General features: G+C 45.4%; 1 protein-coding gene across 1 annotated transcript; it reads right to left on the bottom strand.

The window, feature by feature from the left end:
- Positions 1 to 1,231: 1,231 nt before the first annotated feature.
- Positions 1,232 to 16,335, bottom strand: CSUI_008270 (wd g-beta repeat-containing; the record flags this gene model as incomplete). The annotated part of the gene is made up of 3 exons (XM_068068404.1): positions 12,554 to 16,335; positions 2,365 to 12,072; positions 1,232 to 1,299 (listed from the first exon to the last, which is right to left on the bottom strand). Coding segments are annotated over exons 1-3 (12,381 nt in total), but the record flags the coding sequence as incomplete, so codon positions are not given.
- Between the last annotated feature and the right edge of the window lie 6,388 nt (positions 16,336 to 22,723).

Here is a 22,723-nt window from a genome sequence, read left to right on the forward strand (position 1 = left end):
ATATACAAATATGTCTATGTGCGCCCTCTATGTTAGGTGTGTGTATCTACATAGAGAATGATAGGTAAAGACTCTGATCTTGAAGAATGACCTGACGCACTCTAGAGCCCTCCTTGGCTATAATGCCTTCACAGGTACGTGCATCTCTACACACCTTGTAATAAGAGCAACTCATCTTTCTTCTTCTCTCCGAGAGGACAGGAAGAATACCGCATCGATAGCTAACAAGAAGAAAAGTACGAAGAAGAGCCACGAATAGAAAAGAACAAGCAAGTCCCTACTGCTAGGGTTGAAGAGGAAAGAATGAAAACGGCAAAGGAAGAAGAGGTGGAAGAAGCATGCGAGGTGAGAAAGACGAAGAGAGAGTTGGCCTGGTATATAGACATGTCTCTTTCTTCTGGTAGTGCTACATGTCTATCAGAGAGGGAGAAAAGCCCGCCAGGATCACAAGAGATATCACAGCATCGATCTGACTCGCAAATCCCTATTCACACACGTCTAATATGCATGAAGGCGGTGTTGGTTTCTCCGAATATAAGCCGACTGTAGGACAGGAGAGAAAAAAGCGGAGAGAGAGATAGAGAGAAGAAAGAATTATCCGTTTAGATGACCCAACTGACTTTCTCTCCACTCTGACAGATGAAGACAATTTCCTCTTCTTCTTTCTGCTTCCACGTTCTTTTCACTGTACCTGCTTACGAGAAGATAGAGAAGAAGCGATCTTTTTCTGTGTACGCATGTATGTATGAATATGGACATATGTATGTACGAATGCGAATAGAGATGTAGAAATACGTATGTATGAGTATGGATACAGGGAAGAGCGTTGACAGAGAGAAGAAGAAGATGGAGCTCAGTGTTAAAGACGGTGAATGAAAAGACGAGGAGGAGGAGAAGAAGACGAAGAGATCTCCTCTTGTCCGTTCATCCATTTCTTCTGGGCTTTTGATGGATACATCCTTCAGAAGAAAAAGATGAGATAGAAGGAGACCTCTCTCTCCCGATGTGAATGGACATGTCAGAGAAGTTGAGGAGAAGATGAAGAAACGGCTATTGATAGAGAGATACAGACAGAGAGAGATAGAGATACATAGAAAGATAGAGATAGATAGAAGGGTAGACATAAAGAGAGAGATAGAGACAGAGAGAGATACAGACAGAGAGAGATAGAGACAGAGAGAGATAGAGACAGAGAGAGATTGAGATAGAGAGAGGCTGAAGGAGCTTACTGCAACACAGGTCGGGGCGCTCATAGAGAATGAGAGACATCAAGGCGAGAGCAGTATCGACTCTTGCATCCTAAGATACATACAGACAGACATAGATAGGATATGCAAATAGAGATAGATAGGGAGATACATAGACAGACTCAAGACAGGCAAAGCTAGTTAGAGGGAGATAGACAGAGAGAGGAAGATCGGGATCGATGGATGGATAGACATACATATATAGAGCGAGGCAGATAGAGAGATAGATAAGGGTAGAGGAAGGGGAATCGATAGAAAGACAAAAATGAAATGTGTGTATGAGAGACTGAAGAAGAGAAGAATGCCTTTTTTGTGGCTCGCTGACTGCATAGCAGAAGACTGGGAATGAGGGGCCTCTAGCACCTATCTTGTATGCTGAAGTGGAGGCAGGCAAAAACATGTTTAGGGCCCTCGGCAAAGAGAGAAAGAGTGAGAAAGAGAGAAAGAGTGAGAAAGAGAGACTGTCGATTGTGTAGGGATGAATGATAGCAACACAACTGAAATAGAAAGTGAAGAAAGAACGACAGAGAAGAAGAAGAAGAAGCAGGAGATGAAGAAAAGAAGATGACGAGCACTCATTTTCGCCTTTCTAGGAAATAAAAAAGATGATACAGAAGAAGAAGAAGCATGAGGATGACAGTGTGTGGGGAGAAGGGCTGTGCTGTCTCTTTTCGTGCTGTCTCTTCTCTCCCTCTCTTAGCGATGTAAGATGTATGGCATCTCACTAAAGTCGTTTGAAGGAAGAAGGTCTATGTGAAAAAGAAGCAACCGATCACCGTGAAGAGAGCTATACAGTTAAAGAGAGAGACGAAGAAGATAAGTTGAATAAAGAAGAAGAGGTCGATACTTCAGGGACGACAGCTAGACGATTCTATTCGTGACTAGGAGAAGAAACAAAGCTGAAAAGAAAAGAAATTCTCGCTTCAGCGGCGAAGGAAGATAAGAGAAAGAAAGAAAGAGAGGAGAAGGAAGGAAAAGATAAGAATGAAAAGAAGAAAGAAAGAAGAGGGAGAAGGAAGACAGAGGAGCGAAAGAAAGAGATAAGAAGCAAAGAGAGCGGTACGAGAGAGAATAGATGAAAGAAGAAAAAGATAGGAAAATAGTAAGAGCTGCTTACTTGGTCAAAGTCATGTAGAAGATTAGGAGGTAGATCAGCTATCTCTTCTCCTACGATCTCTTCGCAAGAGAGACCTCTTTTCATCGTAGGACTTCCTCCTCTTCTTCCTCTCGTCGTGTGTAATAGCCCCGAGAACAATGAAGAAGATGATAGATCAGAAGAAGAAGAAGATGCAAAAGATAGAAATCCCGCTATAGTCACCCCACTACCTTGTTGCTGTGTCGGAATGGCTTCTTCTCCTTCTCTCAATCCTGCACCTTCTCCCCGTGTACTTGCCAGCGCTGACGAAGAAGAGGCCGCGACCAAGTCACATATATGATCAGAAGAGACAAGAATATGCAAAGAGAGGTCGATATAAGGAAGTAGCTGTTTCTTATCCATTCGACAGATGAGATGTCGCAAGACCTGACAAGCTCCGAGGTGTACATACACCGCAGCGCCTGTCTGAGGCGGATGACAAGGGTGATGGCTAGCTGTTGTAGACAGACGTGATAAAGGAGGGGGAGAAGAAGAAAGATTCTTCACGAGACACTGAGCTAGAAGCCACAAAGAAGGAGGCACAGAAATCGGCTTATCAAAAGAAGAACGATTCCATGACAAGAGAAGAGACGGGGAAAAAGAGGAGGAGGAATTCTTTTTCTTCCTTTCAGTCGTAGGTGTCCTACTGGGAGAAGAGCATTGATCGGTTAGTGTCATGAGAGAGGAGACAATCGATTCGCCATCGATTCGAATCTTGTGACAGCCCTTCATCTTTCTCTCATTCTCATCCTTCTCCCAGGGACGATTTCCTCGTCTCTCGAGATCTTCTTCTCTTCCTTCATCCAATCTTCTTTCTCCTTCTGTCCCGCTCTCCTGTCTTTCTTCTACTTCTTCTACGATCTTCTTTTCTCGATCAACACCTGAGCTCCCCACCTGTCCTTCTCTCGCCACCCCAGAAGAAGAAGAAGAAAGAGACCCAAAGTTGAGAAAAGTCTTCTGACTAAAGAAATCGAGAGAGAAGGCATCATAAAACATCTCTATAAGAAGCGCACGTGAAGAAGCTGACGGAGGAGGGGGTGTCAGAGAAGGTAAGAGAGCAGCAGTTAAGAGACAAGTGAAAGATAAAGCTACCAAACCTGTCAGATGAGGAGACGATATGACACCCGAGGAAAATCGCAAGACATCCCCACAAGGAGAAGAGCTTAAAGATGTATCTTTACACAAAACAAAGCGCTGTAACGGCCACCCTCCGAACATAACTGTCTTCCCGAGAAACGAGGGAGGAGGAGAAGTATGCAAAAGATGACGCGAAGAAGAAAAAGAAGATTCCTTTGAAGCCCCACTACTACTGTTCCTCCTGGGATTCGCAAGAGTGAGAGCGCTTCTTTCCTCTCTGTCTCTAGCTGTCCCTCTGTCTCCCAAGGGTCTAGCGGAGAAGCGCGAAAAGTGAAGTGGCCGTACCCATAGACTTCTTTCCGTCGAAGAACGGATGAGGGAGGTGGTTTCTCTTCTCTTCTTCTGGCTAGATTCGCTTTGACGAAGAGAAGAACCCATGTGCTTCTTCTCTTGGAGAGATCGATGTGAAGAGTCTTGACGGGAGGGCGTTGACGTGGCCTCCTTTTCTTCATCTTCCTTAGAGATATATGAAGAATGAAGAGAGTTATGAGGCGAGAGATTCTTCAGAAGAGAGATATCTAGACGGTCCTCCCTTGGATCAGATACAAAGAGAGTCATATTCACTAAGCGTGTACCTCCACGTATAATATACAGTCTCCCTCCTCCCCCCCCGGTAGAGTTGATAGATTCTCTGTTAGTTGATTTGCTGTCATTAAGAAGAAGAGAATTAAGATAACCTTGAAGGTGACGGATCTGCTCTAGTTGCTCATGGAGATTCTCTAATTGATGCCGAATGCGTATCATATGTCTTTGCTTCATTTCAGGTGTATGTACACCTCGCTGCTGTTGTTCTTCTTCTTCTTCTTCAGCTTGGAGATCCCCCTCGTGCTCTTTCTCTCTGTGTCCTTGCTCTCTCTTGTCTTGTTCTTTTTCTACGACTTCTCCTTCCTGTGTCGATAAGAATCCTCCCTCAAAAGTCTTCCCCTTCATCCTTATCTTCTGTTCTTCTCCTTCTACACCTCTTCTTTCCCCTGTCCCTTCTTCCGCACTTTCTTCTCTCTTTTCTAAGATCTCTTTCTGCTGGTGCTGCTGTTTTGAAGCGTGAACCCCCTGAGAAGGACCTCGTATGACCGCCTGTCGATTGATCAGTATGGCGATCTCTCGTCCTAAGTGAGAATGAGAACTCTGTAACGTTAGGAATTGATGCCGTAGATATCTCTCTCGATTCTGCAACTGAAGAAGTTGATACCGAGGATTAACCGCTACTGCGCTTTCTGATATCCTTTCATTCAAAATACCCCAGAGCCGTCTCTCTGCTGCATTTCTTATTCTCTCGTCATACCCAGAACATGACAGGGCCGACGAGGAGGCGGAGGAGGAGGAGGAGGGAGAAAGAAAAGAAGAAGAAGATGGTACGGACCTAGAAAGAGAGAAAGTTGATAAGAAGGCCGACGGGGATGTCCCTAAGAAACTTCCAAAGATGAACCCTTCTCCTTCTCTTTCATGAAGAGATGAAGATCCCCCTTCATCATGTGAAAAGGAACGAGCATCGATTCTCCCACGACTCTCCTGTAGAGAGCGGGAAAGTCGATAGTCCCCTCTAGCGCCGAGAGCATCGTCTTCTCCTCTTCCTGATAGATGACTTGAAAGAGAAGAACAAGTCTCGCCATCCACCCTACTTGTGAGGAGAGGATTGTTATGGTAAGACTGCACATAGGACGATGAAGAAGAGGAAGAAGAAGAATAAGCTTCGTGTATAGGACGGCAACGACCGGGTGTATGGGGAGAAGGAGGATAACTAGCCCGGCCACCACCTCCTACAAGATCAGTTAAGCCTTCATAAGAAAGAGCGAGAGGAGGAAAAGAAGAAAAGGATGAAGTATAAAAGAAAGAAGATGAGGAGGATGGAGAAGATGAAGAAAAAGAAGACGATGTACACATACGAAGGTCTCTCAATGAACATTGTGAAAGACGATACGGTAGACCACAGAGTTCTAAACTTTCAACGCCTGTGATGACCTTTCTTCTTCCTTCTCTCTTCTCTCGCCCACCTTGTTCTCCTTCTTCTTCTTGATCGTGATCGAAGCCTTCGTCTTCATCTACGAAACCGACTTTGTCTTTCTTGAAGAGATGATTCGAGTTGAACGAACGCCTCACGGATCTCTTACTAAAAGAAGAAGACAGAGAAGAAGCAAAGGATGTCTTCTTAAGATAGAGCTGGAACTGTGATGTGAAGGTAGGTGGACCTGTATGAAAGAGGGCTCTCAGAACAAGAGGATATTGTGAAAGACGTGGGAGCTTCTCACGTAAGGAAGCTACGATAGAAGCATAGACATTAGAAGAGGAAGAAGGAGAAGAGATTGCCGTAGGGGGAAGGAGATCTCTTTTGGTTGACTGTGTCTCCCCGTCTCCTCCTCCTCGTAGAGATGCAGGCGTGTTTGAAGCAGCGAGAGATCGAGGTAAGGAATTGTCATAGAAACTTTCACTCTTCTGACCCGTGGCTAGGGAAGGTTTTTGCTGGAGGCTTAGCAGTCGAAGATCCCGATGAAGATGAAGAAGAGGCGAGATGTCATCTTGGAACGCAGGAGAAGAACGGGAGTCTCTCGAGGCTGTGTGAGCTAAGACAGCTAGATCTTTTGCCGCGAGGATCTCCAAGAAATGATCGAGGGAGAAACAACGATCACTCCGTGGAACGAAACAACAGAATGATACAGAAGAAGAAGAAGAAGAAGGACAGGAACAAGAAGAAGAGGAAGGTGGAAAGTTCATGATCGTAGATGAAGAAGAAGAGCAAGAAGAGAAAGAAGGAAGAGATGAATGATGGCATGTAGAAGGTGAAATAGCAGTTGTCCTTTCAAAACAAGTCCTTCTATGACCGAAGATTTCTTTGTCTTCTTGTCTTTCAAAGTGACTACAGACATCTCTCACTCTAAGATAGAAGGAGTTGAGACAACATGTTTCTCCTATCTTCAATTGACTACCTCCCCTATCTCTTTCTTTTCTTTCCTCTTCTTCAAAAGACATTTCTTGCTTTCTCTCTCTTTCACACTCTCCTCTCGGACACGTACAAGCGCATCTCTCTCCCGATAGACATGCAGACGATGAAGAAAAAGAAGAATGAAGAGACTGTCGATACCAATCGTAAAGATGTCCATAGAGAAGAAGAAAAGGGAGAGGAAAAGAGATAGAGAGATCTGCTCCTATGACGCCTTGAACGACGGGAAGAGATGAAGGTGCGACGATGAATGAGAAACACTGCTGCACTGCTTCATCTGCGACATAACTTAAGCCGAAAGGAAAGAAGAAAGAACATAAACCTAATGCATGCGGAGGCAAGACGGAAGTCAAACTCTTCTTCATACCATCCATCCCTCCTCCTCTCTGAGAGGAAGAAGAAGAAGGAACAAGGGGTGGAGAAGAAGACTGAAGAAACTGTGACAACGGAAGAAGAAGAACAGCTGCACTTGGAAGAGTCTGATGTGATTCAAGAGAAGATATAAAAGAAGAAGAAGAAAAAGAGGATCGATTCCTCTCTTCTTCGTCTTCTCGTAGAGGACACGGATGAAAAGAGCAAGGGCCAGAAGAAAAAGAAGAAGAGGATTCGTGAGGAAAGTGAGATGTTGAGATAGGAACATGTTGGGGAAGATGAAGCGGTCTGCACGCACTTGGAGACTTCTGATTTGCACCGATGATCTTCTTCTTCGTCATCTTCTTAGCGGCAAGCGACGGAGTCTTCTGACATGTACATGTATGGTGGAGTGTACATACAGGGGGAGTAGAAGACGAAGAGAAAGAAGAAGAAGAGGAGGAGCAGCATGGACAGCAAGATGAAGAAGGAAGCTGAAGACTTCCTAAGGCAACTCCAAATCCCGTCATTTCGAGATGCGGCGAGGAAGAATAGAGAAGCGGATTCTGAAGAAACATTCTCGAATAGACGGATTCTGCATTCTGAACGTCAGGTGTAAATACACCTGGAATTTGAGATAAAGAACCTCCCTTCAATAATCTCCCGGTCTGAATCTTCCACAGATAGTAATGTGAAGATGCTGTCATACAACAGACAGTATCTGACAGCATATCTATAGCTACTTTACGGATGGATCGAGGACATAAGACACTTCGACAAGATGAAGAAGAGATAGGAGAGAAAGATGAAGAAGAAGAAGAACCGTCTCCTATGACCTCTTCACCTTTTCTTCCATGCGACTGATAGAAGAAGAGACCGCGCTCATCTTTCTGTAGAATGCGCTCTAAAGGAAAGACTCCTGACCAATTACACGGACGCGGAACTGCCGCTAAGAGTTGAGGTGTACGTACACTCCAAGTTGATGATCTATAGTGTATATACATAGGACTTTCAACAAGACCTTTGGTTGACACATTCCCGAGAAATGAAGATGAACCTTGTGCACACGGTTCTTTCCCGCTACTACTACTACTATTACTACTATTATAAGAAGAAGAAGAATGATCTGCATTTCCCGTCTGACCTTGTCGATTCTGCTGAACAGAAACATCTCCTCCTCCTCCTCGTCCTCGTCCTGCACCTTCGGGTGGGGGGGCATAGCTATTAGATGAGTTTGTGGGGTTACTGTGATGACCTCCATGATAGAGAGAAGAATGGTGTGGATGCGTCTGCTGATTGCCACTTGAGGTGTCTGTACACCCGCAGCATTTGGCCGCATCAATAAGCGTGAGTTGATGACTGATATCCGCCACAAGAAAACAAGTCGAATCAAATTGCGTTTCTCCTTCACCTCCGTAAACAGACAATACACGCATCATACAAGTCACAGGGCCATACATCACCCGGGGTAGGTACCCGCATACTGTAAAGGAGGGAATTCTCCAAAAGACGATGTCACCTCGGTTCGTCCCTCCTGCGAGAAGACTCGTGTTTAACGAGCAGAAATGAGTGATCTGAGTAGGGAAGATATACGAAGGAGATGTATAGACAGATGAAGAGTGGAAAGGAAAGGGTTTCCTAGAAAGAAATCCAGAAGAAGATGACGTAGAACGTGTGCATGAAGATGAAGATGGAGAGATCTTCTTATGTGAGGGAGAAGAGGAAGAAGGAAAGCGAGAAGATGTGGAAGGACAGAGAGAAGAATCTGAATGTTCTTTGTCTTCCAATTCATCTTCATCGCTGTCAGAGGGAGGAGCAGAAGAAGAGGAATGTTCTGAAGAAGAGGGAGACGAAGAAGAAGAAGGAGATGTAGAAGAATAAGAAGAATAAGAAGACGAAGAAGAGAAAGAAGATGATAAGAGAGAAGGTGTCTCTTCATCTTCAGAGAGGAAGGTGGCAGAAGGTTTCGTTGTAGAGGACCCACCTAGAGATAGAGACCGCTTCGTAGACACTAAAGAAGAAGAAGAAGAAGAAAGATTAGATGAAGAACGATATGAAAGAGGATCAACTGTCGATGGTAAAACTTCTTCTCCTTCTCCCTCTTCTTCCTCTTCTTCACATCTAGATTTTGAAGACCATAGATCTTTTTCATCTCTTACTTTCTTTCTCTCTTCTCCTTCTTTTTCATCCATAGATTTCTTATCCTTTTGGTTCATCTGTCTCTCTCTTGAAGAGAGAGACAAGACGCTTTCCGCAACTTCACTTGGATGCATCCACTCTCTATCTTCTTCTCCTCCTCTTCCCCCTCCTCCACCTTTCTCTCTAGTATTTTTCACTTGCGTTCTTCTTTTCATCTCCCTCTTCTTGTCCTTCTTTCTCTTCGCTTGTGCTTGGGTCACATCATGTCTATTTCTTTCAAGATCTACGTAGGACGCCAACTCATCGAAGAACGTCGTTAAGAAGTCGGGATGCTTCGCAGGTGTAGGGAGCTCTATAAGACTCGGAAGAAGATGTAACGCTCGAGGCCATGGAGAGACCACCGGCTCGCCATTCAGATAGAAGACGTCTTCTTCTTCTTCGTCTTCGTCTTCTGCATTATCTACTTCTTCTTCATTGTCATGTCCTTTCTCCATTTTCATCTTATCGTTGTCACGAAGATAGAGACATGATCCTCTCTCACTTTCTTGTTCTTTCAGAGAAGACGAAGAAGGTCGTTCTTCATCTACGATCTCTCTACGGCTTGGCTCTATCTTTCTCTTTTCTCTTTCACCCTTAGAAAAAGAAGAAGAAGAAGCTTCCTCCCCCTGTATAGGACGAGGAACCCCCGCGTTCTTCAGATCACCAAGAGGAGGAAGAAGAAGAGCATCTCCATCTCTAGGAAGTCCACCGTGAGAGGTCTTCTTCTGCTTGTTGCTATTTACCTTCTCATGGTCAGAACAGTCGGAGATCTTCTTATTATGAGGAGAACCTGTGGGAAGCGTTTTCCTACACGGGGAAGAAGCATGCCGAGGAAGCGGGTGGAGGTGGAGTGCTCTACGAATGCGAGAGGTGATGTGATTCACGCAAAGAGCTTGCGCTGATCCATCAGAGAAACTGGAGATGAGAAATACCCTCCCGTTCGATTCCACGAGACACCACGTTAGCACATGGTGATCCCCATCGTGTCTAGACATCTTCTTCTTAGTCGTCTTGTGGCTAGTAGCTGATGCCTCACGATGATCACTTTCATTCTCGTGAACCCTTCTATAAGGCTTCTCTGGCTTTTTCTCTTTACCTTCTCTCATGGATTCTTCATTCACGACACCTTTTCTCAGGCGCTCTTCTCCTTGTGAAAGCTTCAGAGAATCTCTTTCTATCTCGTCTTCCTCTGCTTCTCCCTCCTTATCTTTCGATGCCTTCTCTGGTGGTGGGGAAGAGAAATCGCATGCAGGAAAGAGATGTGAGAAGAGAGCCGGCACGAGGGACTCCTGGATGAAAGCGTCATGAAGAGAATCCGTATGTGTGAACTCGAGATAGTGAAGAAAGTACTGGATAAAGGAAAGATACTTGCGATACATCAAGCTACCACCCCTCGTATCCTTCTTCGGGGAATCTTCTATCTTGCCTCCTTGACAAGAAGAAGAAGAAGAAGAAAAAAGATCTTCAAGACATGTGGGTAGATGAGGTGGATGAAGGGTACGTTCTAAACTCGGTTTAAGGATAGACGGAAGTCTCCATAGATTTCTTAGGTTAAAAGACGTATGAAGAGAAAACTGTATAGATCTCCAATCTCTTCTTCTTTCTTCATTTTCTTCTCCTCCTCTTTCTCCGCTGAAGCGAGCGTGGCCAGCTAGCGGCGCATGCGAAGCGGCTGCTCCCTGCTGCTGACTATGTAGAGAAGGAAATGCAGATGAAGATGAAGAAGAAGAAGAGAAGGCGTATCCAGGGGAAGGATACTTTTTCTCTTCTTCTGAAAGAGCATGATGGATAAGAATAGATGACGTGGATCTGCCCTGAACGTGGTGATGGTGAGACTGACAAACCTGAGGAGGAGAAGAAGAAGAAGAAGAAGGAAGAGATGTGATAGAAGATGTCCTCCATGACCCCATTGTCACCCTCTCGGGACATTTCAAGGAAACCCCTATCATGAGAAGTCCTCCAAGAGAAGAAGAAGAAGGGTTCTTGAGTGTTTCGATGTGGCTATCATGAGAGTTAGGAAGAGAGGGAGGATTGGATGAAGGAATAGAAGATGAAGAAGACGAAGAAGAGCTTAGAGGAAGAAAGATAGGTGTAGGTGTATCTTCACCTCCTAATAAAGCATCTGGTATGTAACCTAGATGAATTGCAGCATGACGGCCTTGACCTCCTTTCTCACGTTCACTAAACGTTCCTATCGGTTTCTCTTGATATCCATCTAAACTGTAAGAAGAAGAAGAGAACAACATTCTTCTTCTTCCTTCTTCCTCGCTCTCCCCTCTTCCGTGGAGGACCAGAGGCAAAGGAAAAGCATAGACGCTTCCATCAGCTCTCCATGCTAAGAGAAAACTTTCAGATGTCTCTATATTTCTATTCTTTCTTAACACGTCATTATTGTCATGCTTATAAGGACTTCTTTCCACTGCTTCTTCTCGTTTATAAGCCGTCTTTTCAGAGGGGGCTTCACTTGCAAACCGTAGCTTTTCTTTTTCATTCGATCTAAGCAAGCCATGGAGTTGACGGCTTTCTAGAAGAGAAGGAGGAAGAGAAGAAGAAGAAGAAGAGGATGTAACTTCTTGTCGAGACTTTACCTCTTTTGATACTGAAGGACTATATGAAGAATAGGTCTGCAATAAGGTAGACAGAGATGGACTGTATGGTAAGATATGCATTCCTATCCATGGAATGAAGCTCCCTTCTTTACATGTCTCTGGAGAAGGATGGGGGGGTGATCGTTTCTGAGGCTGAGAATTCACAAAGGGGGAAGAAGAAGAAGAGAAAGAAGAAGAAGAGAAAGAAGAAGAAGAGAAAGAAGCGTCTTCGTTGAGGTTGGTGTGGCGAGACGAGGAGAAAGATTCTCCTAAGGTGGGTACGAAAGAAGGAGGAAAAGAAGAATAGAGAGGAGCAGCCGGAATCGAAAGATAGAGTTCATACAATGGAGATAAGAAGATAGAAGAGAAAGAAGACAACTGATCGCAGTTTCGTCGATGGTAGACAAGAAGTCGATGAGGAGTTAGGACTGAAACGTATGAAGTCGTGACAGCTAGCTGGGAAGACACCCCGCTGCCTCCTACCTCAACCATGAAGTTTTCCTACAGACAAAAAGAGTCACAAGATCAGAGAAACTACCAAGACATAGCCCTTCTCTCTTATCCCCTCTCTGCTAAACAGCAACGAGAACTGGGGACAAACGAGGTCGATCTCATTTATGCTCGAAAAGATCGTTTATGCAGCTAGCTAGAAACGCACGGAGTGGCGCATGACTGGATCATGAGGATTTTCACGGATATACGTATGTAGAAGACGGCGAAGTTGGAAAAACGTCTCAACCTTCTACTGCTTCGAGTGTACACACACCCCCTATCAATCCACTGCCTCGGGTGTACGTACACCTCCCAACTATCTACTGATTCGGGTGTACATACACCTCTCATGCATGCGGTCTGGCGTCGTGTCCGTCCTTATGTCTTATTTCGGCGAGAGACTCTTTTTGTGGCAGCCACCCTCCTCTTAGCAGGCTTTCCAGCAGAGATCCTCTTTTCTTCTTAGACTTGTGCATGTGAGGTGTCTTACCGGGCAACAAACAGGAGATAGGTAAATAGGCTCGACACCTCTTGGGGGGTTCGTGTTGAGTCCTCCACTATTACTATTATTATCTTCTTCTTCTTCGGCTTCCTCTGTACTTGTTCCCCCGCCTCCCCCTGCTCGAAACATTCCCCCGAACATCGTTCGCATAGGCTGTAAGACCGCAGACCCCGGGCCTAGAATCCCATCGTCTTCTTCTCCACCTTTTCCTCCTCCTTGTTTTCTCCCTTTCAAAGGACTTGCAACTCCATCATCATAGCGCCCCCCAGCGTTCAACGAATGTTTCCTCAGGCGTGTCCTTGATCCTCCTCCTAATCTATGAACTCCTTCCCCTGCTACTGCTACTACACCCCTCCCTCCTGACTTCTCCGTTGCGATTTTTCCTTCTCTTTCTTCTTCTCCTCTTCCTCCTCCTCTCCCTTCTCTTTGGACTTCTGTCTCAGCGGCATTCTTCCTATATCCGCTATCGACAGTTGTAGCTCGATGATGGCTAGTCGGAGATGATTGAGCTCGAGCCTTTCTTCTACGAGGTCCATCAACAACGAGATGACTGAAGACAACATACTCCCTCTTTCCCCCATGAAATAAAGAAGCTCCTCCTAGATGATCTAGCTCTCTCTGCTGTTGTTCCCATAGAAGGAGGACAGGCCGCAAATCCCATATAGCTACACGTCCTTCTGGAGTTACACCTGCGACAACGATAGGTTGTTCGAGGATCGACGGTAAGAAAGAAGAAGAAGAAGGGTCTGAAGACACCGGGGTAGCATTCTGTTGACTATAATACTGTTGAAGAAGTGTATCTAGCTCTTCTTCTTCTTGGTTTCTCACATCTTTTCTCCTTTCGTCTTCTCCTGCTTTTTCAAAACTCCTCGCGTGTGAAGGAGGAGTGTTGTGGTGAAGAGAAGAAGAAGAAGAAGAATGAAGAGGAGGAAGAAGAAAATCCGGGAAAAACGAGCGGAGACGCTCAACTGTATGTACACTGCAATCGGGAGGTGAATTTGTCGAACAAGATACTAAAGACAAGAACGGCCACTGCTGGGGGTGTTCCTGCTGCTGCTTTTGTGAGTTTTGAAAAGATCCCTCATAGCCATTCGATGGAGAAGATGAGGAGGATTTAAGAGAATAAGAGTGACCGAATTCTCTTCTCTCGATCCCCCCCCTGTCTCCCCTCCGACTATCTTTGGAGAAAGGTGGGGTGGAGGAAGTCGTAGGAGTAGATGGATCAATAGGAGAGAGAAAAGGTTCACTAAAACTTCTCTGAAAGGACGTTGAAGGAGAAATATGACTTGAGTGTCTCAGACAAGATAGAGATGATAAAGAAAGATAGCATACACGACACCTACACCATAGATCAAAGATGAAGACGCCTGTAGATCCATGTAAGAGGACGTATCTCCGATCTGAGAGAATCCGCATAGAAAGGAGTGGGAAGGGGAAGTGTTTCGTAACAGACAAACATCTTCCTTCTAAGAGTGACCATATTCGGAGCTTATTATCCGAGTGTATAGACACTAGAACTTCTTCACTACTAGCTTGAAGAAGAGAAGAAGAAGACAGTCCAAACCCACACTCGATCAAAGCCGCTGCCCCGCCCCAGTCACTTACCAGAATCATATGCGGGAGAAACGGCAAAGGAAGTGCAAAAGACGAAGAAGAAGAAGGATGAGAGACAGGGGAAAAATGATGAGGCCGACATGGTTGTCTATGGTTTCCTGAATGTGAGAGATCAGGGGGAATGGCTGTCTTTCTCATATCCCTCGGTGGAGAAGAGGGAGAATGGTGGAAAGAACATCGAAGGTGTTGTGTATCGGCGTCTTTCTCTACTTCTTCTTCTTCAATACTGCCTTCACTTGGAATGACAAGAGGATCATCGAGCCCTCCTTCGCCTACTCTTCTCTCTCCCCCTCTACAATGTCTAGCCTGTCTACTTTCTTCTTCTTCATCTTGGTACCCTTCTTCACATTTCTCCTTCTCTCCATTCTTCTTCTTCTTCTCCCCCCCTTTTTTCTCCTTCTCAGCATCTTGACTTTTTCCAGAGAGATTCTCACAGACCCATGTTGTCTCCTTCTCCTTCAGAAGGCCAGTCAAAGAGGATTTCTTACCTACAAATGTGTGCACTTCAGACGGAGAGAAAGAAGACGAGGAGGAGGAGGAAGAAGATAATGAGGAAAGAAGTATTCTCCTATACCCAGAGAAGCCCCCCACTTCTCCTTTTCCTTCTGTCGGGGCGGTTGCTGAGATAGCCGCATGCAGTGACTTTAAATGCCATAGATAGATATGACCTGTATGGGTCCCTGTAGCGAGAAACGTTCCTTTCGGATTGATAGAGATACATGAAATAGAGATATCTACAGGAATGTCTGGCCAGATAAGAGAGGAGATCCATAGATGATGATCGGGAGATAAAGACGAGGAAATGGAAGAAGAAGAGAAAGACTTTGGAGAAGAAAAGAAAGATGAAGAAGTGACACCATTCATTTTGAAAGGAAACTCCCCCTTACTACAACCTCCCTCTCTATCTCCTGCTCTTGCTCCCTTATTTCCGCTCCGTCCTTTCTCTTTACCTCCGCCTCCTATCGTCGCCACCATGTTCATGGCAACGACTTTCTTCTTCTTCGATGTCTTCTTTCTTTCCTTCTCCTTCTTTCTTGCGGATCCTTAGAAGAAGGAGAAAACTGAAGAGAAGGAGAACACTTCTCCTATGTACGAGGGAAAGGGGGCAGAAATGAGGTAACCTTTCTTTCTTCTACTACACACCAGGGTTGTGGTCTCCCTACTTCTTTCTCCTGCCTTCTCCATCTCTGTTTAACTCCTTCTCACGTCTGCGAGTAGACTCCCTCCTCTCCACCTTTTTATTTCAGAGTCTTCATGAACGAAGAAAGACAACAGAGGAACTAATGGCATATCTTAAACCTTAGTAGTAGAAAGGACAAAGAGGGAAAGAAAAGAGTCAAACTACTCCATTTCTCCTCCCGTCTCTCTATTCCTTCGTAAAAGAAGGGAAGGAGAGAGAAGACGAAGAAGACCTTATACACATAAACATGTCATCTTCTTCGCCCAGGGAGCTCTTTCTCTCTCCTTACCTCCGAGAAGAGAAAAAGAAGAAGAAGCCGGAGAATCTTGTTCGAGAAGATTTTTTCCCTTCTTAGTAATTTTCCTCTTCGGGTCGTGTCCTTGGGAGACGAGACACCACGTGTAGAAGAGACTGAAGAAGCTCTGTCTCTGTCTCTTGTTGGGCTTGAGTGGAAAATCAAGTCTCTATCTGTAGAACCGAAAGAAAGGTATGTTATCTCTTGTACCTTTTCTCACCCTCTTGGATGTACACGGAAAAGAAAAAACGTATCTGACGAAGTAAATGTGCGGAGAGGACAAGACGGAGAAGTAAGAAGTCATTCTGACAGGAGATGAAGGGAAAGTGACGTCAGTTCAACAGTAGGAGGTTGACGCACAAGGAGGAGAGGAGACCAGAGCAAGGAGGCCACAGAAAACTTGAGAGAAGACTCAAGAAATAGACTTAAATGCTCTCAAAGGTGTGAAGAAGAAGAAGAACCCGATCGTGGAAAGATCCGCTTCTCACGGGTAGAAGATCGATAGGTCGATACATAGATAGATAGATAGGTTCATACTGAGTGCCTCAGTCCTACTACCTAGTAGTCGCTTTTCATGTGTACGACAGACGCTGAGGTGAGTAAGAAAGAAGAGAAAGAGAAGGCAAGTGAACAAGAAAGAAAGATTCTTCTTCTCCAAGCTTACGAGCGAGAGAATGAAGAAAGAAAGAAACAAAGAAAGGAGAAATTTGAGTTGAGTTGAAAGCCGACCGAGTGACTTGAAAACGAAGGCACTGCATGCGCCGTCAAAAAAAAGACCTCAAGAAAGGAAGAGACAGAGAGTTGAGTGTTTACCGTTGGTTGGGTCCCCCTCCATAAAAGGAGAGAGAAAAGTTCTTTTCAACTTCGAAGTTGGGACTTTTCCGAAGTAGCTTGTGTTTCTTCTTCACGTCTTCGCCTCTCTACCCATCTCTCTACCTATTGATCTCCACGGCTCCGTCCTTCTCTCTTCTCGGGAAGAAGACCTTCGCAATTCGACGGTTGTGTGTCTATGTGTTTCTGTAGAGATAAGAAACTTCACGATGAGGTGCGAGATAACGAAAAAGAAGTAGAGAAGAAGCAAACAGGTTTACCTTCTCGTCTTCATGAAAGAGAGAGAAGGAGACGTAAATCGAGCGAAGGAGAAGAGAGACACAACACACATCGATTTTCAGCTAGGCGTTCTTCCGGCCCTAACCTTCTGAATCTCCTGTCTCCTTTCCGTAGTGTGTCACGTACAACTCAGTGTATTCTACTGAGAAACGAAGATGCGAAATTTCTCTACATGAGAAACCGTAGAAGTAGGTTGTTTCTCGGGCGTGAGAGATTCATTAGGTCGAGTGGCGCGACGAGCAGACGTCGGGGGATGTTTTGAAGAAAAGAGAGGATGACTCTCTCATATAGAGTCAACCTAGAAGGATCTAGGGGCGTAACAATGCAAGGAACAAAGACAAGAAGAGAAAAGAAAAACAGAGAGTTGAAGTTGAGTCCTTGGAGCCAGGGAAGTGTCTACGATGCTTAGATAGCAGAGAGACAGGGACAAGTCCCTCACCACTTCCTTTTGTTGTCGCCGTGCTATCGACTTGAAACAATGGAGTATGAGATAGCCTCTTGCATTCCTTTCTCTTCTACCCCGTCCTTCTTGACCCCTTGAGGTCTTCTCCTGAAAAGACTCATGAAGATGACCACGTCCTCTGAATGCCTCGAATTTACACGCTTAGTATCCCTCTCTATCTATCGTCCTGTTCCTCGAAACGTAAGCTGCTCTCAGTTATCATTCCTCTCTATCTTTCCTTTTCTGTCTCCTTCGTTCGCCAGATTGTTTTCAGCAGTGTTGCATAGGAGATGTCAGACGCTAGGAAGGATATTAAGACCTTCGAGAACTGTTTCTCTCTCTGGGTTATTCTTCTTCGAGCAAGCCCGTCTCTCCATTCGCAAACACCTCATGGAGAACAGAGAAAACTGAGTGGACAATCGAGATTTCTTCTCCAACCGGTACAAAGGTGTGATACTAAACACATATGGTCTGGTCTCTCTTCATAGAAACAAGCCTTGAAAACTCGATTTCCGTAAGAAAAGATCATTTCAGAACGAGGTCCTCCCGTAGAGCAGCGAGGTCAAGTGCCCAAGATACCCTCCTTCACTATTGGCGAAAGCACGTCAGCTGACTGGTTGTCAAGACAGTAGTAAAACAAAGAGAAAAAAATAGCTATGGCACGATACACTTGAACTGTTATGCCTCTTAAGTGTAGGGGACAAAGGCCAGTGAAGGCCTCCTTGTTACAGGGCCGTGACGGAGGATCAGTAGTGGTTGCCCGTCGTAGCTCATGAGCAGAAAAAGAAAGGAAGATCACAGTTAGCCGTACAGACTTTAGTTATAGATGCAAACCCGCCTGTTCCTTACGGTTGATAAGCAATCTTAGCACTGAAGAAGTTGGAGGAAGATAGACCACACGAAGTCCCTCAGAGAAGTTTCACGGTCAAGCACTCTCACAGTCTTCTGCTTGTAGATCTATAGCCGCTCACTCTGTGTGTTGCTGGATGACCGACTACGTTGGCAAACAAAGTGAGCCCTCCTTTTTTCTGACTTTGCTCGTCTTCGCGTCAGTAATGGCATTTGTTTTATCCGTTTTGCCTTCTGATTGTACAGCAGACTTGAGGTGGAAGATCCAGTGAAAAAAAGTTAAGAAAGCGCGAGGTTTTTCCCGGACATTTCCTCCCTGCCTCTTTTGGTGAAGTCGCGCCCCTGAACAGATTCCTCTACTGCTGCTGGACGGCTAGAAGAAAAGAAGAGAAACGAAACCCTTTTGTTCTTTTCTTTCTTGGCCTTAGTTACTTTCCTATCACCATGTCGACCGGAAATAAGAGGCTTTCGCTGTTGAAGGTGTGGAACGGCCTCCGAGCAGGGACGGAAGAATCGAGGTTCGGTTTCTTCCCTTCTCTTGCTGACTCTTTTTTCTCTCGGGCTCTCTCGCTTGTCCACACTTTTGTCCGACAGTACAGAAGATGTGCAGAGCAGAGAGAAATCACGAAACAAGATATCTCGCTAGTTAAGTTCCCTGTTTTCGGAACACACCTCCCGGTACGTCAGATATCTTAGATCGCGGATGTAGGTTTTTTTTCTTGAACGTCTCAATGAGCCAACCGTCGATTGTCGTCAGGTAGCCATAAAAAAATCTCAGGAAATTTTTTTTCACTCTCTCGTCGGTTCCTTTCTTCTCTCTTCCTACTCTTTTCTCTCTCTTCCTTTCAGAGATAGATATTGATTGCGTTGTTTTTGGCATTTCTTTCACCCCTGCCGCACTCTCTAGTTGAGAGATTGGACAGCGGGGAAAAGCACTCTCTCGCTCTTCAGTTGAAATTCAAGTGGATGAGTTTCTTTCGAATTTAGTTAGCGAAGTCACGTGGTGTGTGGTCCATGGACCAACTGTATGAACCAGTTTTGGCTATATGTTCATTCTCTAGGCCACGAAATCTCACTGAGGGAAAGAAACAATACTCCCCGTCTTATCTTGGCAAGTTTGAACTTCCTTGGCAATCTATCTATTCGTCTATCTATCTATCTATGCTTTTATAAAGAGTGATTTGTATCTGGATGAGCCCAGGTGGTTCAGTCAGGCTGTGTTGTTTTCTGTCCAAGTTGACCCTCTTTCTCTTGTTTTAGTCTTTGTACCGGGGTCTCCACTTTCTGTTTTTGAACTCGAGAAATTCACTTTCTATCGTTTGTTTTCTCCTCCGCTCCGCCACAGGCTGGTTAGCGGTCTGTGTGTGTTCAATATGATCTGTCCGGTGAAACCCATTCGAACTACCGAGTACGTTTCACATCACGAAGAGAGAGGACCAGATATTGTTGTTTTTGTTCTTCATAGACATACATACATACACTCCTGGGAGCTTGAGAGCAAATTTGTGTTTTGTTTTTAGTGGTTGTAGTCGGCGAAACAGGAGAATAAGGGGGGAAAGTCCACGCAGCTCTTTCCTATGAATGCACCATACAGCGTTTTTCTCGCTGTATTGTTTGATCACTTATCCTGTCGAGCATCTCTCTCATTCCATTCGGACTCGATCTTCTACCTATAGATCCATTTTGGAAAATAGAGAAATGGATTTCGTAGCAGTGCCTCTACAGCAACCGTCGAGTAGACGGCCGGAGAGGAGATCATCATTTGACCGTTCTTCGGAGCACTCCAGAGGTGGTCGTATTCTCTCAGTACACTTTCGTAGCTATCCCTCTTCTCTGGGCTCCGAACTAGCTTCTTCTCATGTTTCGTCTTTAATGAATCCGAATGAGAGTTTCTTCTCGCAATGGGGACGGAGAATGTCCGGATCGGAACTTGCCGGAGGCGGCAGAGATGAACTTCGTCCGGCCCGTAGCATCAGTTGTACTCCTCTGAGCAAGAGTAACAGCATCCTCAAGAGCCGGCAGGCCCTACATCGTCCATCCTTAGCCGCTACAACGGCTCTCAGTAGTACAAGTTCTCTTACTTCACAGTCACGATTACCGCCTTTTCTTATAAGGTCCGTATCGGAACCAGCAGCGAGTAGGCCGTCATCATCATCATCGCTTCACGGATCTTCTTTATTTCCAAAACAACCTTCTCCTCATTTCCTTTCGCACCCACCTTTGTTTCTGAAATGGAAACAGTGGATACCTCGGTTCTTGAGAAAAGCAAGTGGACGTCGGAAGGTAGTCGTTGTTCCCCCAACGCGTGAAAGTATACGCCAAGCAAGTACCGGGCCGACACTAGGGGGAAGTCGGACTCCATTTCGGTATCCTTCGGGGCCAAGTACGATTGTTTACACAAGAAGTTTAGAAGAAAAGGCGGCTGTAAATAGTAGCATAGCAGGAGGAGAAGAAGGAGATCGCAGAAGTCTAAGAACGGGTATCGAAAGGGGTGAGCCAGGAGGAAATGGACAGGGACAAAGACTGGCTCGTGGAGCAACCCTTGATATTTTCCGTGGTCCTGAGTCTTTAGGGGGAAGTAGTACTGTTTATGATTATGCGAATCGTCCTGTCGGTTCGTCTCTCACCGCAGTCGGCTACGAGGTGAATTCTACTGCATGGACGGCTTCAGTGGCCTGTTTTGCCGCTTTAGGCTTCACCAGCATGGTCAGCTGGTCGTTTCTCTTTGGTTTTGCCCCGGCTATGATCACAACACTAAGTTTGTTCTCTCAGGAACGCAACAATCATGGCTTCTCCGATTTGTCTGTCTTTTCGGCGTTCCAACTGTCCGGCCTGGCTGTTCAAGTTTTCTTACTCTGTATCGGTGCACTGCGGAAGGGGGTCTTGCTCTTTGGAGGATGGATGAGTGTTTTTGTCTTTATTGTCTTGACCCCTTTCATGGCATATTTACCAGCGAAATCGGGTCACATTTCCATTTATATTTTATGCATAGTAACAGGCATTGGCTCAAGATTTCTACTTGGCGGCGCGTTTTCTCTCGCTGGCGCTTTGTGTCCGGATTTCATCGCAGCTCTGTCAATCGGTACGTTTCTTTTCTTCTCCTTTCTTCAAAGGTACCAGTCCGTTTCATTCTTAGTCATTCTATTCTTTCTCTTCTCTATGCAATAGAAAGCCAATGAGGGCGGGGAGCTTCGCAAGTGTCACTGAGGGCGTCGGGCTACAAGTCCAGTAATAGCAGTTGTCTACTTCGATGTGGTAGTCGGGTAGAAAACTCTTTCGCGTACAGTCCTAGACACACTGTCAACGTTCTTGTGATTGAGACCACACATCGATAAAATAAGTAAGCCTACGCAACGGTATCATATACAGAGGAGAGAAAACCCATCTTATGGAAAGAGGAAGAATATGGAGTCGTTGTAGGTGTACTTAAGGTTAAAAGTCTCTTAAGAAATGGAGAGGATAGAGTTAGCAATGAGGCGACTTCTTCTATTCTCTTTCTTTCTTGTGATTCTATCTGATGAGGAGATGATGTCGATACTGCTACTTATTTACAGCAGTACACCGTTGTTTCCGGAGATCAGCTTTGCCTTTCGACTTCGTCTTTTCCGGTTCTTTGCTTTAGTGATAGACGACCTCTACTATCGTCCTTTCCTTTCCTTTCATTTGCTCGGTGTGGATTGTTTCTTCTCGCCCCCTTGTAGTATGATGATACTGATAATCTTCACTTGTGTACGCGCCAATATCTTCAGTGGGAATCTGTATAGCTCTGAGACGCTCTGTCAGTCCCTACTGCCTTCTGTTGCAAAGCGCCTGAAGCCAGCGGCTTTTTTTGGAATCCTCTGTGGATTTCTCGTGTCTCCGAGGTAAACAGACAGTGCTGCTTTCTTTTTCTCTCGCGTTGCTGGTCCACTTTGTCTCTCGTTGTCTTTCTTTTGTTCTTGTGTACTGTGGCTCTACGCAGGAAACGGGTTGGCGGGGGTTTTTATTTCTTCGATAGGAGTTACCTTAGCCCTAGCTTCTTCTGGAGGAAGCTATTTCGCCGATATCCCGATGATAGGATGGCCTTTCTACATTTTTGCTGCTTTGATTGCGGTGATTAGTGTTGTAGGAATTTCGTGGTTAGTCCAGCAGCCGTGGGTCATTTCTACTTTCAAGAGGGTCGAGAGACAGCGTTTAGAACGGATGAAGACGTACATGCGAAGGCACCATCGGAAACAACACAGAGGAGAGAGATTAGTGACCATAGTAGAGGAAACAGAGGACTTGGAGGAAGAAAGAGAAAGAAAAGCAGAAGAACAAGAGGAAGACGAAAGAAGAAGAGAAGAAACGCCTGCAAGGCCGAGAGGGGTGACAGAAGAGCTCCAGGTGGGCACACCCCTTTCACCGAGTGACGAATCGTATCCCGGGACAAACGAGGATTTAGAGGCCAGTGATGCATTTGAGGATCAAAGTAGCAATGATATGAGTAATGCGGTACGGCCTAGACTCGAACAGCAATCTCAGATTTCATCTCTTGCTCCTGATAATACAACGACAACTCCTTATTCGCAGACAGCTGAGGGATGGTCGTCAGGATACGGATCCGGGCAGCAGCAGTCATATTCACGGTCTTACGATCTTTCTTCTTTCTCAAGATCTCACCGTCCTCTTCCTCCTCTTCCTTTTCGG

The sequence above is a fragment of the Cystoisospora suis genome, assembly GCF_002600585.1.
Source record: "Cystoisospora suis strain Wien I chromosome Unknown contig_4595, whole genome shotgun sequence".
In the NCBI taxonomy this organism is placed as follows: domain Eukaryota; phylum Apicomplexa; class Conoidasida; order Eucoccidiorida; family Sarcocystidae; genus Cystoisospora; species Cystoisospora suis.